We start from the raw sequence: 20,101 nt of genomic DNA, 5'->3' as shown, positions 1-20,101 counted from the left end.
ATTTCTGCCAAATGTCTACCACTAGCAGCAAGCAATTTTATCTCAAATGTTTCTGTTGTTTAAAACACGTTGTTTGCTCGATTAATTTTGAAAAAAAGTGACAGTGATTGGCACCCAAATTCCCCAAATTTTGCAGCTCTTGACTTATTTCTGTGGGGCTATCTAAAATTACGTGTCTATGCTAACGAGCTGATGAAATTTAAACAGTTAAAACCGACTATTCGACACAAATGTACTAAGATAATGCCAAAAATGTGCGAATAGATGCTGAACATTGGGATGATAAGGGCTTACATTTGCCTGCTGTTAGAGGTGGACGTATGTCAGACATTATGTTTCGCATGAATTTGCCAACCCTGAAGAATAATTATATTTTTAAAACAATACTTAATAATTTTTGAATTTAATACAGTTAAAATTTAAAAACAAAATGTATACTTCTTATTTGCCCACCCTGTACCATCAAACCATAGAGTGCTCAAAGTTCAAAGTTCTTTGCCTTTGCAGGGCGAATGTTTGATTCATTATAACTGTTATTTAATACCTGTGTTTTACAACATGTATGCAAATAAAGAACTTTGAACTTTGAGCTGCTAGGCCAGTACCTTGGTCTGACTCTGCGAAAACTAATCAAAATAAAAAAAAATGCGTGTAAAATGCTTCAATAGGGCTTTACTTACTTTACTCTTTAGGCACTAACCGATACAAGAATAATTATGGTTTTTGAACGGAAACGACAACTGTCAGTGAGCTGTCAATGTCAAAACATCCAAAGTCAAGCGTTTACAAAACTTATCAAGTTTTTCAGCTTTATCGAATATTGTGATCTCTGTGATGAAATAATACGGTATGATTTTAAAACATAAAAATAGCTTCTATAATATTTATTCGTTTTCTGATATTACTATAAATTAATCTCATATCATTTGGTGTTGCGGTTGAAATATTTGTATTTGTGCTGCGCTATATTTCGCCACTAGCGCTCCTTGTAAATGCGCTATTGGCATTCTAGCATGATTGATTTTTATCCTTATTCCACTCTGAAGTTCCCAGCTGTTTAACTGCAATATCTGCATTGCGCCTGCCTGAACTGAATGCACTTGTAAAAAAGTTTTCCGGGAACCAGGCCCCTGGATTTCAGTCATCATGTCGACCGCCGTAGACGAAAGGTGTGTAATGTTTGAGGAATCATGTTATTGAATTCTGTGGTCGAAAACATTGATTTTACGCGTTTTTCGTCGTAATTTCAGGGTTACAGATGAAGTGGAAGCTTTGGAAGCTATTTTAATGGATGATGTGGTTATAAAGAGGGTGGATGACGTGCCACATACGATTGAAACAGTGGTACATCCATCAACAGGAGATGACACCGACCAGCAGTATGTTTGTGTGACCTTGGAGGTTAAACTGACTCCAGATTACCCTGACAGCAGCCCCGAGGTGACGCTGCGCAACCCTCGAGGCCTAGACGATGTTCTGCTGAATACTATTAATTCACAAATCAAAGAAAAGTTGGTTGAATGCCTGGGGCAGCCTGTTGTCTTTGAGCTTATTGAGGTAAATTGTTTTCTGAAAATATATTTATAAATATGCAATGGTGTGTTCATGTCAACTCTTGCACATGTTCTAAAAGTTATAATAGTTTTATAGAAGTAGACTGTTTTTGTCAGAAAAGTAGCTTGGCGAATGTTTAATTTTATTGGTCTTGTTGCTAATAACCTTTGACTAGTCTTACTACTACTTATCTATGGGTGTTAGCTCAGTTGACAGAAACTCTGATATACTTCAGTATAGAGATGCGCAAAATGCTTCACTGAGTTGAAAATATTGATTTATATCTTTCACTCACAGTGATATATATCATGGACTCATTGCACTCAGTAAATCTGTAGACTATATTGTTCATGAGTCAGTAGAGAATGTTGTCAGTCAATGAGAAATACACAACCATAAGTGCTACCTACCAAGACAGCAAATCGCACGGTACAATCGCTGCAAAACATATTCACATTGACTCGAATCATTAGTGGAAAAAAGCAAGTAAGGAACACTGAGCGAGTTAAATCACCAGTGAGTTGAAGAGTGAGTGAGTTGAATTAAAAGATATAGTTCATTTAGATCACTCACTCGTGAATGACACATTTCTAGTACTAATATAGATTATTAATAATTATATTAGCTGTGAAAAGTGTTCAATGTAGCATCTGGATTCAAACTTAGTTCCAATTTTCAGAAATTGTAAAATCAATGCACCACCTTGTTGATTTAGAATGTAAAAAATTTCAAGCATGAAACCTCTGAAAGTATAGATCTATAGATTGACATTATGGGGATGACAAAAAAAATGTTTTTCCACCCTAATGTCCATCATAGTGCAATGTGCTACAATAATGCATGTATTCTGAATAGGCGGGTCCACACAGAGCGACCATACGCGCGAGGCAATTTCCTCCGAGGCGGAGCCCTCGGGCGAGGAAAACGCGCGGGTTGCCTCGGCTGAGGCACTTCAAACCTGCCAGTTCTGGCGAGATTGCCTCGCGCGTATACTCGCCATGTGTGGCCTAATGAAAACCTTTATTTTTACTTCACTTCATAATTCGGCATCCCAGCCTAGTCAGTAGTGACCCTGCCTACAAAGCGGGAGATCTTTGATTCTAATCCCGGTAAGGACACTTATTTGTGTGTTTATAACAGATTTTTGTTCCTGTGTTAAGGCTGTTTTCTATGTATATAAGTGATTTTTGTATATATCTAACTATTATACATATGTCCTTGTCTAGTACCCACAATACAAGCCTTATTGAGCTTACTGTGGAACTATGTACATTTGTGTTAGATTGTCCAATATTTATTTATTTATTTTAAATCCAAATTCCAGCTAATCCGTGAGAACCTAACCGAGAGCAACCTCCCAAGCGGTCAGTGTGTGATCTGCCTGTACGACTTCATCGAAGGGGATGTGTTCATCAAGACGCAGTGCTACCACTACTTCCACAGCCACTGCCTGGCCAGTCATCTCATCGCCGGCCGGAAATATTACCAGGAAGAGCTGGAGAAGCTGCCCAATTGGCAGCAGATGCAAGCCCCACCTTATCAGGTAACTTGGCCATTGATTTTTATCCCCTTTAGCAAGTAACAATATACTAAAAAATCTATCAGCTGAATAAGGTTATTTTGTTTGACTTATTTGCACATTTTTGGTGTTATTTGTGGTTTATTTAATTGTTTGTCCATATCCATCTTTTTGTCATTTCTGTTTGTTAGAAAAAGACAACATTTAACATGGTTTTTAAGAGGTTGCTAAGTTTTATGAATAAGTAACAAGTATGGGTAACTCTTTTAATTGTTATGAATAAAAATGATAGTAAAACTAGTAAAAGACATATTATGTAATCATTAGTAGTAAAATATTATAGATTAAATAGGGTTTCCAGATCACAGATCAGATTGGGGATCCAGATCAGAATGAGTAGGGGTCCCTAGCGATAGCGACATCGCGGGCGAGCGGCGCGAAGGCGAATAACATAGTATATTATAAATAAACCTATAACCGCTTTCCTGACAAACGGCCAAAATTCATGATATCTGGTAACCCTAACGTTGAGCAATATTAATTTTGAGAAATTGTTACTTTGTTTAATGTTATATCCTAAAAAAAAAAAAACAATTAATTATCAAATTAGCAACATAAAATGCAAGAATATACTTAAACAACTGAGATGCCGAAATACCTTAGCAACAAATTTATATGTTCATCATCAGAATTTGATCCCCAATTTTATACAATTAATTGAATAACATAATCATTATAAAATGTTGACAGCAAACATGCCCAGTGTGCCGCTGCGCAGTGTCCTGTGATGTGGAGACCCTGAAGAAAGCTCCAGCACCAGTGGAATCCATCACTGCCCCACCATTCTGCCTTACTGCCGAATTGAAGGTGAATTCATTAATTCTAACTTGTGAATTCGTAGCCAAAATTGTTGTTATATAAATAAAAAATTAACAACTTGCTGGCCAAGCTATAAGCGCTCTTGTGTACGTTTAACTTTTCATGAAATATTTTTTATCTGCGCCAGGCAGACTCAACACTTACAATCTATACTTTTTGAATGGGTTCACACTTGGCTTCTCCAAACTATGGCCAAGAAATTATGGCCCGCGAAAAGAAACTGATTCCATACAATCTGGCCTGCGAAAAGAAGCAGAGGCCTGGTTGTACCGCTCAGGTAAAAATGCTTCGAGACCCTGGATTATATAGTCAAACGATGCATTTCCACTACTCTACTATTATGCAATGCTGTATTTAAAAAAAAACCCTTGTCTGTGACAGGCGTTGCAGTTAAAGATGGCGGCGCTCCTGGCCGCGCAGGCCGCCAAGGGAGGCGTCGTGGGCGACGGCCCGGACGGCCCGCCGCCGCTCACCATCACCAGCCCCACCAACAGCGACAGTGTATGTGCCAGCCTGAGAATAAATGTCAAAATTTGTATAAAACTTAATCCAGCTCGCAAAGCTGCTAAACTGACTTGTGAAATAGATAAAGGAAGTCAAGACCTAGCTGTGTTCTTTAGGTAAAAAAGTGGCTGTGACATAATCGGACAGACAGACGGACATGACGAATCTATAAGGGTTCCGTTTTTTGCCATTTGGCTACGGAACCCTAAAAAGGTTGGCGATCCCTGAATTAAATCATGCAAAGCGGCCACTTTCTTCATTTAATGATGTTTGAAGATTTTGAGGTTAAACTGTTTTTTCAGGAGGCCAGCAACGGTTCCGCCAGCGCTACTGCAGACGTGAAACCCGCATCGCCCGGCGCACAGAACGGCCACGGAAATGCCTCGCAGTCTGAGCCGAGCTGTCGCCCGCCATACAGGTAACTACGATTTGCGGTTACTGCATCTAAAGATTCATATATGGTTTTAAAAAAACGTGCCCTCGGGTTTGACAGTCTAACTAAACTGAAACTTAACTTCGAAGTAACTAAACTTAAATTCGTAGTACCTACGAATTTGTTATAGAGTTTATACCTACATTGCAATAAATGAATCTTTACTAAAGTCAAATATGGGCGTTTGTAGAACAAAATTCTCATCAGCTTCTCTAATAATTATCAAGGAATTAAACACCTTACTCTCGGGTTCGAAGAAATAAATAGCTAATGCAAAATCTAGTTCTTAATCATTCGATCGTGTCGATTTTAAACGCAATCGGACCATAAGTAAAGAAATACAAAATAGCGGCTATTATTTTAAATTTGTTGAAATGTACCTACAATAAATTGTTGTGAGGTTCGAAGATCGGAACGTAAAAAGAGCGTACCTGGGTCGCCTAGCAGGAGGACGTCCTATCGGACGCCCTAGGTATCGCTGGAGCGACATGGTGGAGGCGGAACCGTGCGAACTTCGAGTCAACAAAAGTGGCGCTGTCTTGTGTTGGAGGCCAAGTCTCATTTTGGGTCGCTGAGCCAACGGAGTAGTAGTAGTAGTAGTGAGAACCAACGTGTTTTATTTTGAAATTTATTAAAGTCACAAGGGCAAAACAAGCAAAAAATATTAAGTTTATGACTTTGGGTCAGTTTTTCCGAAAATACATTTTTAGTCTCTGAATGTTTTTTTTACATAGAACAGTGGTATATTGACGACTTTGACGACCGGTTTGGCCTAGTGGGTAGTGACCCTGCCTACGAAGCTGATGGTCCCGGATTCAAATCCCGGGACCATCAGCTATTCGGTCGGGTTTCGGTCGGTATCAGTTATTAGATCGGGGTATTTGTGTGATGAGCATGGATATTTGTTCCTGAGTCATGGGTGTTTTCTATGTATTTAAGTATTTATATTTATATATTATATATATCGTTGTCTAAGTACCCTCAACACAAGCCTTATTGAGCTTACTGTGGGACTTAGTCAATTTGTGTAATAATGTCCTATAATATTTATTATTATTATTTATATAACGATGGTATGTGGCAGGGGCTTCAACCGGCGCGGCAAGCCGGGCCGGCGCGGGCGCGGCGCGCGGTGACCGCGGCCGCCCCGCCCCGCGCGCCGCGCCGCCTAGCTACTGCACCTGCCCCGCCCCGCCCGACCCCACCTACACAAAACCCACCTTATCTGTTGTTCGGTAAGCTTCACTTTCCTTTGCACGTGTGACCCGTCGAGCGGATTCAATAGTCGATACTCTGTGAGCTTTATCTGCGCGCCCGGTCTGCCGATGATCGAATCGAAATATGATTTCTGTAAACGGGACCTTATTACCTACGATGTGAGATCTGATTTCCTTTGCGCAGCTGACGTATCGAACCATGAATCAAATAGTAGTACTGATTTTAGTGACCACAGAAATGTTTTCGTGTGGTCACGAATAAATTACGATGGTAAGTGTATCATTGAAGAATTCGGACGTTTTGGCTGTGATATAAACGCTTCCCGGGGTAGTTTTTGTAAATTGATTTTAGACTTTGTTTTTAAAGCGTTAATGTTTAATTTGCATCCCATTTGGTGTAGTCAGCAGAATAAAGTCAGTATCGAGTTTGCGGCCAAAGGTTTAGTGTGGTCTTTCAATAGAACGGGTGAATCGCAGATGAACGTTAATTTAAACCTTATTTCCAACGAATTACGGTTGTATTTTGATAGCACAGTAAGCAAATCACGTAGTGTTTGTCGATCATGTAAAAATATTTTTTACAAAAATATAAACCAGAATGATCAGTACATAAAAAACACATCTCTAAACATATTGTTGAAAAGCTTAGTCATTTTATGTAAAATTAAACATACACGTATTTTAAACGCAGTGTTTGCGGGTGTTTTGGTAAATAAACGTAAGAGTGAGACTGAAATGTACATAATTAGGACTGAGAGCGCAGACTCGAGTCTCCTATTAGGTGCTAGATTTGCCAAATTGAGTGTTACATTCGTATTGAAATTAGAAATATCAGTGCCAATCGTTTCCAATACAGGGTCCCATTTTCCTCACACCGATTTCAAAAGTCGGCCCACGTACCTATCGAGACTGATTTATTATTGTTACCCATATATGTGTAAATGTTTTTATTGTTGTATTTTTAGTGTTAACTCTCTGGTATTATCGTATTTGGACCAATATTCCTTTCGAGCAAAGCGTTGTGAGTATCATGATTTTAGTCATAGATATTTGTCATACTACGAGTCCAGTTGGGTAGGCTGGGGACCTAGCCAAGATGACAATTGTGGACAAAATACCAATCAAAACTTAAATAAAGTATAGAAATATGAGCTCCGATGCAGTGGAGTTCGTCTAGTTATAGACAAATATTGTGTTTATTATACTAAATTGTACACATGCAGTATGTTTAATCTAGTTTATTTTTATTGTATAATAAAATTGCATGAGACTTTTATTGTTGAAAAGTGAACTTTTATAAAACGTTGTCCAAATCATGTCCTCTCGCACAGCACTACTGCATGCATGTATTCGAAGCAAAATTGACAGTACATTGGCAGAGCCGCAGCCGTGTTGCATTTTTTTGGTAATAGCCGTATTAGCCCTTTCTACAACCGTTATATTCCTGCCCAAAAAAAATAAAAATCGCTCATTTTTTTCTTTCACTACAAATGATATTTCTTGTATTTGGATTTAGTTTTTGTAGAATATTTCCATATAAAATTAAACTATATTAGTATTACCATTAAACATTAGTGTTTTATTTTAAATACAATATTATTTTTATATAAACAGGATGACCCCAAAAAATGGTCTGACTAGATGAAAACATATGCATCGGGGCTCTTAGTCTCGTGACTTTCCAGCATCTGTTATCCCGATATATTTTTGCCTTTCGTTCGGCAAAAAAACGTACGAACGTCACCTTCATCATCACCTCCTTCATCGTCACCTTCATCTCATCTCATCATGTCATCTTGGCTAGGGCCCTTGATCACCCGATAATTCCCCAATAATTAGTTATTTGGAAAATAAATCTTGATTTGACAAAAGTGTCTCTTAGCAAACATCAATTTCTTGATAAGGTGAATCCGCTTCATAAATTCAGACTCATCCGTCCGTTTTTGGAACTAGTTTACATTCGGAAACGGTTCGGAATTAGGAATTAGCCAAATACTTACTCAATGCTCACCTTTCCATGTCTCAAGGTCGGGGTCCTCAGGAGAACAGCCTTTAACTCTTTGAACGCCACGTCTATCGTGCGCGGCTCGTTAATGTGAACCTTGGCGGAATGCACCAAGGTTGATATTGTGTTGTAGCCGGGCGCGTCAGTTGACGTCTTTAGCGGCCAAATTGTTAAAGCACATTAAAAAAACCTTATGAAACGTGTTCGTTTTCATGTAGAAATGAACTTAATAAAACAACGCACAATTTTTTATTAGTACCTGTTTCTCTAAGAAGCTTCTATTCAGGCTGTTCTTTAGCAATACGAAGTAAGATTCAATTTGATAAATGAAAAACGCTCAATCTAAGTGATGGAAATGATGGATGCATTTATCGACGCAATGACTACACGACCACATGACACGGTAGCACAGATCCATAGAAACAGACGGACGCCGTCTGTTATTGCGTGTGGAATGATTTGGTGTTAAATGCTCTATCAATAATCAAGTATCTATGTGAAACATAGAAATCATTGTACAGTTTGCTTTTCTGTTTTTTAATGTACTTAATTCATTGTCATAAGTCGAGCTTTTTTAATGTTTTCCAAGGGCAGCTTTTTATGATATGACAGTGTTACGAACTGTTCAAGAGCTTGTCTAAAATTGTAACATTTCTGTCTCTTTCAAGAATAAATTTTGTTTTACATTACATTCGTTTAACACGGAAACATGAATCGCCAGTACCTACCTATGCGTATCATGTTTAGACTTTTCAGGATGGGCGAATAAAAAAATACATAGTTACGTGTAGTTATGGGGACCTGTGATTATTCTTAAGTCAATTGGTTATATGGTTTTACAAAAATTACCATGTGAATTGTATTATATTGTACTTAATTAATACCCACACATTTGAGCGTGTAGCATAGGCCAACACATGCATGTAACTTAAATAGAAACTGCGTAATTGTCGTAACACAATTAATTAACTTAATACTAATCACAGGTCCTTTCGTTTTTTTTTTTGCATTTAATCCAAATGTCATTCTAAATGTCAAACTGTCTTATAAACGAAACGGACACACAACGTAAAGTACCCACGTAAATATAAGCATAAGTACCTCAAACCGACAAAACCTTGTAGAGTCAGTAACTCTGCGCGGACATTGCAGTGACGGAGTGTGGTGGTGCCACCATACACGTCAACTTCCACCAAAAACACTAGAGCAAGTATATTAAACAGTTGTCACAGTCGTGCTCCCGTGAGGGACAGAACATATTTATGCAAAAACAACCTACGTAATTTGGTCGGGTTATTTTTTGCGCACCAAGCTTCGGTGAGGAACAACAAAATATCTACCGCTTTGACATGTCACTTAGACTTTTTGGTAGTAGGCAAAAATTATATTTGAGAATGATAAGCACAAAGAATAATAGCGCTTTCAAGCTACTTCTATTAAAAGTTCCGTAAGACCATCCCGTTCGGCCATCTCACTCCTCCCTTGTCTTTTCTATGGTCAATCATCGTCATCATCGTCTTCTAGTCGTTTTTGGCCACAGCGACTGCTTTCTACCGCTGAGAGTGTCCCTGATGCGCTCTCAGGTGACTGACTTAACCAATATTTGTCACGTGTGGCCACACCTGCTGCAGGTCAGCACCCCTCCGTCGTAATTATATGTGATGGCCACATGTGGTCTGGCCACTCGTCACGCTTAGCGTCGAGTTCTGTGCGTCCTGTGTCTGCACAATATGCCTCCACTGTGGACGGTCACCTGCTAGTCTCCCATGTGGCTCTATATGAGCTCTCTTCATATGCCGCTTCAACACATCTTTGAACCGCAGAAATACATTACACTTCTTTCAACCAAAAACATGACGTCCCTCACTTCGTCACTACACAGCCGGTGCAGAGTTCGCTTTAATTAAAACCTTGTAGCTTAAGCATATTTAAAGTTTCCGGTGGGGCGGCACAACTTAGTTATAATTTCTCATGTAATCTTAGCGTAATAAGACACGTTTCTGTGACGCATCCTAGTCAGGACCTAGGTCTAGGTAGTAATGTAACATTCGTGTCAAAGTTTGGCCAACTTATTGCAACATAATCATTCTGGATACATTATAAAATGTATTTAAAAATATACATGTGATTTTTCAACTTGAGTAAAAAAATTTAAGCTGTAAAAGAGTAGGTATGTTAGTTCACTCTTCTTTTCAAATAGCGACTTTATTTCCAAGGGTCCTCTTTGAACATTTAAAAATATAACCTAGACTACACTAAGTACTTAAAATAGTTAAAAAATTACCTGTTTACCTAAACTTACATTTATTTAAATGTTGTCTTTACCTACCTACTATTTTACAGTTTATTAAACAGAGATCTGCGACAAGTTGACCAAATATACGTAACTTTTCTAGCCAGAGAATTAAGATTTTATAGCTAGCTATGATTTTCGTTATATAAGTTATCAGTTAAGCTTTGTTCCAATCTTTTCTTATACTTGGAATGCTACCTTTGTGTAGAAATAGTTTCTTCTTTGAGGTTAACATTAACATAACATAGTTTTGTTATAAAATGTTTTCTTGGAGTGGTGTAAAAACATGAGAGTAACCATGCATATTTATTACGTATTTTTTCATATGCAAGTATAGAACGGGACAAAGTAGGCATTTCTGATGTTTTTTTTTGTGTTAATTACATTTAGTGTAATGTACTAGAGTGTAGGAGCGCATATTTGTTTTATAAATTGATTGAAAATCAATGAAATATATTTATATTTGCAGATTTATGGGAATTTGACTCGTATGAAAGTAATGTATTTAAACTATAGTTTATATGATTTGGATTTTTTACTATTTTTGTGTATAAAATAAATTATACTTTAAAACGTATTTACTGAAAAGTGTACTTCAGTAAGCCAGCAGCTGAAGCTTAATTCTAGTAAATGTGTAAAAGATAAAAAATGAAATAATGTCATTTTAATCGCTAAAAAGTTAGTATAATCAGTCGCTTCGTATCTGTATCTACTGATTTTTTAATACCATTTTATTCTTGTACAAAATAACGATGTAAAAATACGTAAGCTTGTGATACCTTGAACTACACAAAGTTATAATTTACATTTTCATAACATGCCATTATTCAACTGAAAATATTGATCATTGGCATAGATCATAGTAATTTTGTGAAACGGATCACAACAAATCACAGTAAGTGGCCCAGGACCGCTTCGACAACAATCCTATTTCGTCACCTATTTAAATCGTCCTCAAAGCCATGTCGTCAGCATATAATGTTTAAATCGTCACCTTCCTAACTCGTCTACATTACTTTTTTGACTACAGTCCCAGATTGTCTACATTCCTATTTTGACCAGTGTCAGCTCGTCAACATTATTGTACCATCCATTATCCTGACTGCCTTTTATGAATACGACATCGGCACTTTTCATTTACTTTTGCATTGCTTTTTTCCAACTAGACACCTAAAAAGTTTTGTTGTCTAGTCGTGTAGTAGTTGTGTTGGCCTGTCATTTGACCTCCACCAATGTCAGCACTGTGGACCTATAGGAATGTGGACGAGTTAAAACTGTGGACCACATAGGAATGAGGACAAGATAGGAAAGTGATGATATAGGAAAATTTACGAATCAGAATAGTGTACCATATGACAATAATTTAAGGTGTCGAAATAGGATTATAGACGACGCGGTACTGAGCTCAGTAAGTGTATATTTTGTAGCTGCTTGTTTGTAAACATTACTGCTGCGGGCTAAACACGGTCGCATTTTTATCGCCTGTCACCATGCCTGTCTCGTTCTAACAAGTATGTAAGTGCGAAAGTGACAGACATAGTGACAAGTGATAAAAATGCAACCATGCTGCCACCGCTGTAGACTAGATACTTAGTGACAATATATTAATAGGTACTCTACACAACTTGTTGGGCAACTTTAAGAAGATAGTGTAGGACCTCTGCTCCATATAAATGTAGTCCCAATTACCCTCCCTGGACATTGACATTACGGGAAATATCTAATTTTACTTAATTTAATGTATATTAACCATACCTATTCCCCTTCGTTGGCTTTTTTCGATTTGTTGATTAAGTAATTGATTATTATATGAGTTGGAAGCAAAAAACAAATTCCATGCAATTTTTATGCACCTATCTCATAGTATATAATAATTTAAAAAACAACGAAAAAAATCAAACGAAGGGGTTCGTTGGTTAAATACATTAAATTAATAGCGGTGGTTAATATACATTAAATTATGTAATTCTATTTTCTATAATGCTAATATCCAGAGAGCAAAATGAGGAACGTTTATATGGAGAAGCGATTATGCCCTTTCTTCTAAGGATATTTTATTAAGGTTGTGATATGTTTGCTCTAGCTCATACTCAATAGTATAACTTGCTACTTAAGTTTCTTAAGGTGTAGTGTGAAATATATTAACCTAAGTTTTCAACATCGGTACAACAAATTCCTTGATATGGGGTTAAAAACTGGGGCAAAACGGCATTATTACAGATTCCTGAAATAATAGCAACAGACACAGTTTTAGTTATCAAATGTATAAGATTAGATTATGTTTGAAAATGCACTTACAATATAATATGTACAATGAAATGTTAAAACAACACAACATACACTTAAGATTAAATACCTTGGGAACAACACTTTTCTACTTCACGAGATTAAATAGTCAGACCAAGCGAAGTTGGCAATGATTTTGATAGCCCAGCCTGTGCAAGTGTTAAGTAAACGTCATAATTTCATAGAAGTTTGACATTTAAAATAACACTCGCACTGTCTGGGCTGTCAAAATCGCTGCTAACCAATCATGGTCTGACTCTAGGGAACTTTTGAACTAATTCATAATTCCGTCTGGAAGCGATTCTTTGGAGTCCAGTAACTTTGCAGAGTTTTTTTAAATAATTTAAATACTCGTGTTTTTTTTCGTGAATTTAAGTCATATTCACTTACGCCCCCTTTTGCATCGATTTTTTAGTTTTTAACGTGAATAAGGACCTCCTCAAATTAATAAGCTAGTTTTAAACCTTATAAGATGAAATCTTTAATATCTTATGATTTAAAAGCAATAAATTAAGTGGCACTGATGTCACAGTTGAGTAAATACGTGTCATTTGTTCGGGTACGCGTTGCCATTTTATACCAGCAGATAATTTACTATTTAGTACTAGTTTATATGTAAGTAGTTATAAATGTTTCATTCCTTGCCATGATTTTTTCTACATTGTTTAATTATATTTAATTGTCGCTTGTCAGAAGAATGAGAAATGAAATGACTTGTTTCGTTAAATGAAAATCTAAATTAGTATATTTTCATCGATTAGACAGTTTCGCGATTTTACCAACTACTCGATAATCCGGTAGCACCCAAATAATAAGCAAAATAAAATTCATTTTAGGAAAGCTGTCCTAATGTTGAGAAATAAAAATACTATATCGAACAGGATTCAAATTGTGAACGTAGAACAAAGAACAAAGAACAGTCTTATAGAAAATAATAAAAATATCAGCAAGTCATAATTAGACATCATGTCATCGAGGGAAAGAGATTATTATTTGAAATAAACCGAATTATTTCATTACGTGAGCACGTTTTATGCAACATTGAGGAAGGATTATTATCTAATTTTATACATGTTAGTGTACAGTCACCATCAGATGTATCGGAGCGGCCAACGTGCTCAAAAATAACTGAACACACACTTTAACGATAATACGGGCTTCGTTCCGATATGTATTTGTAAGCGCCTTGGCCGCTCCGAGTGTAGTAAAGGCAATTATTTTATTTTATAGCTTTTTTGGGAGAAAAAGGAAAGATTTAAGAGTTGGTACTTATTTATATCTTTATTTATCACAATTGATTTGACTTATTTCAGCTATAGCTTTATATTAATCAAATTAATGTAATTAATGGTAAACAATATTTGACTCTATATATTTAAACAATATATATCTGCCATTTTCATACAAATAGAGTAACTGAATGCACAAAATCTATTTACAAATAGCTTTTAATACTATTGCTACTTAGCGAAAAGAAGTTTCGTAATAAATTTGGAACGCTGACATAGGATGGTCCTCATGCCAATTGTAGTATATGATTATTATATGTATTTTGTTTTTGTATTTGGGTTTAAATATATAGGGTTAAAACAATAAAATATATCATAATATTTGTAATGATCGTTGTTACGTGTTGCGCCTACCCTTGGTAGTTGGTACAGTTTGTAACATAAATATGTATTCATTTTAACTTATTCCAATATTGCGAGGTAAAAATGTATGAATACAAATTTATCAATGTGTCAGTAGGCGCGGTGCGCCTACCTAATCGTAGCTCTAACTACTGGCTCTGAAGACTGACAAATACAAATTTGTATATGTAAGGTGTATGCGGGTAATAACGACTATTTCAAAATGTCGGTTAGTTCCGAAAATCACCCACACTTCCATCAAATTAGAGTCCATTTTAGGAATTACGAATAATGTTTTTAAAAACCCGAATACACCTTCCAGTGAGCTGCAACATTGCTTGGACACATTATGAATTAATGAATAAAGTGGCAATGCAAGTTTACGACTGGGTGTACTTTTAAAATTCGCGTCCTTTTAGACATGCGCACCTATACGCTCACATCCAAAGTAATCTTTTTATCGCAACGCAGACAAATATAACAAAAGTTATACTTTAACCATGTGTGTGGGTTACGTAAACAAGATTTTCAAATGAATAAACTTAGACACCTACAATACAAGTAAGTATGTATCTAAGCACAGTTTGCAAGTTTTAAGGGCCAGTAGTTTGGGTCTAGAATATTGTCATTTTGTAACGATTTATCTTATCTTAGATAGATATTATAATAAATAAACTCCTACCAAAGACATTGGCGTTTCAATGCGAACTTACCAAATATACCGAGATACATATCTACAATCGCCTACACAAGTAACTTATTATGACAAAATCTATGAAGGTTTTCAACTAAAACAGAGATATCAAAATTGATGCGAGTCATTATACAATAAAACTAAATAAAACTATTTCACTTTAAGTATTTCTGATCGACGGTTACACTTATATGGTCACTTAGGTAAGAATTATAGGATTTATAGGCAATATAAATTATGACCAATAGGGCAGATTCAACTTTGATCACTAACCATAGAGGATATATACAGAGGATTACTATAACCAGCTTAAATCTAAAATAGGCCTTTAAGACATTGTACCAAGGATGCTGGCGGTATTTCCTCGTTCTTCTCGTGACGTATTTACTTGATAAAAAAATAGTATAGATATTTATCAACAGCAGAACTTGTAATAAGACTAATAAGTTGTGAAAAAGTTTGACATATTTTTGGATATCTCCTACCAGGCGACGCCACGAGCAGAGTTAGATAGTGTGAGATAAAAACAGTTGGAAGAAGAGTCCACCCTAATCCTTTGAAGGGACCAGTAAGTTCAAATTTGTTTTACTAAGGCTAGTTTAGGACAAGTGCGGCTATGGGACATTTCCTACCATACTGGGAAAAGTCATACATGTAACCGTCCATCCGTCCATCCAATAGTTGCAGTACCCAATGGATGCACTTACACAGCTTGGCCTTAGTGCTACAAATAAGCGGACGTTCCAGAAATATAATAAAACCGAGACCTCACTTTAATTTTAAAACTTACGACATTTGAAACCTTTACGAACATGTATTCTTTTTACATTTCTTAAATTTTACCCAATACTGCAAGTTCAATTCCTTATTACAGTTATTTAACGTTACAAGTAATATAACTCGCAATTTGTTTTATAAAGTATGAAACGACCATCTCAACATACTTAAACGTGTACTGTACAGGAATTGTTCTTGAACCAGCCATATAAGCGCAATCCACATGCAAATTGCTTCAACTTCTATCGGAGGAACAAGGCCAAACTTTTATTCCTATCGTTATAAACCGCCAGTATACAATTGAGCTCTGGTTAGAGGAAATTATTACGCAGTGAAGGTTACATTTAGACTGGCTTGCGGGTAGTTCGGTAAGTAGTTGGAAGCACAAGGTTGAAGGAGCCATATTTGGTGGAGATTTGCTAAATCACAGCCGTTGAATCATGGTTTGTTCCGGTTGTTTATTTTGTGTTATATTGTATTACTTCCGTATGTTTAATCAGATTAATTTTCTATAATATCTTTTGAAATACCAATGTCGATAGACATATTTAAGAACGCCAATATAATGTATCTTTGGTTGATCAGGTTCTTATCAGATTTAAACTTGCCAGAAATACCTAGCAATGGTCGAATTCATGAACGATTTTAGCAGTTTTACTGTTTGCAGTCAGCATCAAATAGTAGCGGATGAAACGCACCAAAAATACCTACAAAATCCTGGAATAATTTTCCAATTAGATATAAATCTCTTCAATTCGCGTTTAAAGGTTAATATACAACTGTTATATATACAATAAGGTGTAACTACAATTAGTGGGGATCCGTTTAAGGGCAAATTCGGTATCGTGTTCTGATCAGGAAAAAGTAAAAGAAATTTTTTTTTTGGCCCTTATTTTTTTTTCCTTTATTCAAGTCATAACAACGGCCATATTTTTTTTGCGTTAAATTTTTTTTTTTTTTTACTTTTTTAAGGTTAGATTTGACAAATCTGCGATCTGCGATCGGGTCTGATTTGACAAGTCATCGAGGATGACACGAACTACTAGACAAAGAGCATAATTATAATCACTACGTTCTACTAGATAAAAAGGAAAGCAAAAAATAATCGCGAAAACATTTTAATGAACTAGGAAAACTGTGGAACGTATTAATTTGTACATTGAGCGCTTCTGCACGTATCTCAGAAGCCGGTTTAGATCGGGAGATAACTGATTGTATCATCAACTTCATCAAGCTAGCCATTTCTCCCGTTATGGAGCCATTGTGTTTACGCGTATGACCGGTTCTGAATCGGGTCAAGGCACCGCACGCTCCCTGGCCCTTTATTACGTATAGCGAATGCAAGCGAGCTCGACTCTCCAGTGTAAGGGTGACCTCCCGAGCAAGCGTTCGACTCCAATGTGACCTCCAGATTAATAACAAGTGTTCTTTAACTAAGATCTCTCATACTCCGGTTTGCTCAAAGTAAGAAACAGTCTGCGTGCAGCGGGAATAGTCCTGGCGACGTGCCTAGCAATGCGTATTGTCTTGAACCTGTGCGTAAATAAACCTGCTCAGTGCAATGAAAATTGGGAAACATTTTCGGCCGTGCCTGATCAAGGCCATGAGGAGATAGGTATGTGTCACTAATGTGACTGATGAGATGAAACTGTAGCAGCTAGATTTAGCAGGACCTAGCTGGAGGGAATATACCTCAATACCACATAGGTACATAGGCCACGGGACTGAATATGATCCCTTACGAGTACCAGTAAGGAAGAAGAATTAAACATCAATATATACCTCTATAGGGTAGACCGAGGCGAATAGGATCACAGGGTGAGACGGTCAGAATGAAAAACGCTGATATTGCATTGATATGAGGGCACTAAAATAGCACCGTAAAACTCTCCTGTTAGCCTGCGGTGCCACTGATAAGTAGTTTTTTTTTTCAGCCTGATTCTGATCCGATTTGCCCTGTGATCCGATTCGCCTCGGTCTACGCTACGCTTGCTATCGACAGGTTAGTGTATGAAATTCATCATGTTTAACGTCCACGCCAAGTTATTAGTTGATTGTGAATTCATCAGAATTGGTACTGGGTAACCCTAATGAAGCAGGGATTGATTGGCAAGTCTATGAACATCGATCTTTCTGATTGGAGATTTGACTAAATTATGCGTTCAGTTGCAAAGGCTATCGAGCTGCTATCGAGCTATCGCATCTGCCCATTGTTTCCGATCTAGGAACCTACCTAATTGAAAAGCCTTTTCAGATTATCCGACACGATATCGGATGCGACATACCGTTCATCCCGCATTTAATCGACGTTATAAAAAGGAGGAGATTATCAATTTACCCATAAGTACCTTTTTTTTGTACTTAAGTTGAACCGATTTGAAAAACTAAGGTTATATAGTAGACTTTTTTTGTATGAAAATGTATATATAGTTCCAATTTGTTTCCAATTTTAATAAGTTTATCAAAATTCAGTTCTGATGATGGGATGCACGAGGAATTGAGGGAACACTTCAAATCTTGTATGCATACATATAGCGATTTTTATATTGTCGTCAACAAACGAGAAGCATTTGATAGCGAACAGGCATCCTAGCGTCGGCTACAATATCGTTATCGTATCGCAAAGTGTGAATATGAACCCTTTAACTGCGCCGGCCGCTGCTGACTCAGCCTCGCCGATATGGCGAAAACGTTCGACGCACTTAGGATGAGTAATGTGGAATACAATGTTGTTTGTAAGATTGAGCTGTAATGTTGTCTATTCGAAAATCAAACAATCAAAATTACAACTTTCTTCGATAGTAAGTTTATGGCGAACTTGATCTTAGAAATCGGATAGTCTATCTATCATACTAAAAGTATAAAAATGGCCATGTGAAATATTAGCGACATTATTGTTTGAAAATGATGTCAAAGTTAGGATATTTATTTAATAAATTTCATGCGGGCGATGAGCTTCGAAACAGCAGTTAGGGATGTGACCGTGTTAAACGCTAAACTGAGAGAGATTTGACCAATTTCATGATAACGACAACAGAAGAACCATGACACAATAGAAGGACGTCAGACTTGCTAAAGCGTTTATGACATAAATTAGAGATGAATCCATAGATGTCATGTTTATCATCCTGTAAACCAATTGTTTATTGGCATTTCTATACAAATGTATGTACAACAAATAAACATGATAAAGATAGGGATAACGATAACTATATCTCTATATTCTCTATACAGTGTGTAAATCCCATACCAGATATAGAATTTATCCATGTAATCATTAATTAATAGTTATTTACGATACAAGTGCAGAAAATAGGAAATTCGCAACGAGTGGTGATAAATTAACTCCCTAAGGTCGTGTTTTAAATCGACACAAGTTGCGAATTACCTATTCGCACGTGTATCGTACAACATTTTACAGTACTATATGGCTTTTTAAAGTTTCGACATATGTACGGAAAGTGCTCATTCCCGCAAACGTGCGGGAAATTCGCACCATATGTACTGTAAAAAGCTTTTTTAAGTTACACTTAATTATGACCCCGCAATTTATTTTTCAAATTTACCGTGCAGTAATGTACTGCAAACATTACCAGACATAACATGACATTATGAGACAAGCTTTTTATAGTAGGTAACTGCGAACAAGCTTTTCCCTTTATTGCGGGCCGAATAATTTTGTATGGTTAATATCTTCATACTTCTTCGGTCCTATGCTAACCATGTATTAAATTTACATACTGTATATCATTACGCAAAGAATACTACACTTCGAGCAACTCGAGTCTTAAATGACAATTACTTTTATGGATAGTTAGTGCAACAAAAAATGCCCACATCCGGGCTTAAAGTGGTCCAAATTACGACGATTGAGATCGCTACTTCAATTGGTAGAGCCAGATTATTCCGTTGAATATACAAACACGACCGAGATGAAGAGATCCATTAAGATAGAGGAGTTACGGCGAGATACTACCAACCATTTTATGGTGTGATGAATTCGAATTTCTATCCATCGAAATTTACGTGAACCTACTTACTTAATCGTGGGCAAATTTACTAGGTACACATTTATTCGAATACTCGAAAACCTTTTGCGTATTTTAAGAAACTTAGATGCTTTTTTCCTACCGCACCTGCAGAAAAAGCCGACCAATTCATCTTTGACTAGCCTAGCTCATCATAACTCGGCATAGCTCATAACTCTCATAAAGTCATAAGTTTAAAACAAAACACAAAGTTTGCTCTTAACTGTACTGCAGGCGATTGTCCACGGATTGCAAGCTTACAAAGTATGCCGGATCCTCTA

The 20,101-nt window shown here is 36.7% G+C and overlaps 2 protein-coding genes across 2 annotated transcripts in view; both read left to right on the top strand.

The window, feature by feature from the left end:
* The window catches only part of LOC133524418 (hemicentin-2), a 237,384-nt gene that overhangs the window by 163,762 nt on the left and 53,521 nt on the right, over nt 1-20,101 (top strand). The gene's annotated exons all lie outside the window — the stretch shown is intronic.
* On the top strand, nt 392-15,009 carry LOC133524417 (E3 ubiquitin-protein ligase RNF25). The gene is made up of 7 exons (XM_061860414.1): nt 392-1,169; nt 1,251-1,557; nt 2,879-3,097; nt 3,824-3,940; nt 4,334-4,453; nt 4,759-4,874; nt 5,974-15,009. Exons 1-7 carry the CDS (start codon nt 1,147-1,149, stop codon nt 6,023-6,025), a joined length of 954 nt encoding a protein of 317 aa, XP_061716398.1. The 5' UTR covers nt 392-1,146; the 3' UTR covers nt 6,026-15,009.

Source organism: Cydia pomonella, chromosome 13, assembly GCF_033807575.1.
Source record: "Cydia pomonella isolate Wapato2018A chromosome 13, ilCydPomo1, whole genome shotgun sequence".
Classification (NCBI taxonomy): Eukaryota; Metazoa; Arthropoda; class Insecta; order Lepidoptera; family Tortricidae; genus Cydia; species Cydia pomonella.
This window is presented reverse-complemented; position numbering and strand designations above follow the sequence as displayed.

What these genes read in the sequence shown, in the direction of transcription:
- LOC133524417 (XM_061860414.1), top strand. Translation starts at nt 1,147, where the DNA reads ATGTCGACCGCCGTAGACGAAAG. An exon ending in TGCAAGCCCCACCTTATCAG is followed by an intron (nt 3,098 to 3,823) that starts GTAACTTGGCCA and finishes AAATGTTGACAG; the next exon opens with CAAACATGCCCAGTGTGCCG. An exon ending in AGCTGTCGCCCGCCATACAG is followed by an intron (nt 4,875 to 5,973) that starts GTAACTACGATT and finishes GGTATGTGGCAG; the next exon opens with GGGCTTCAACCGGCGCGGCA.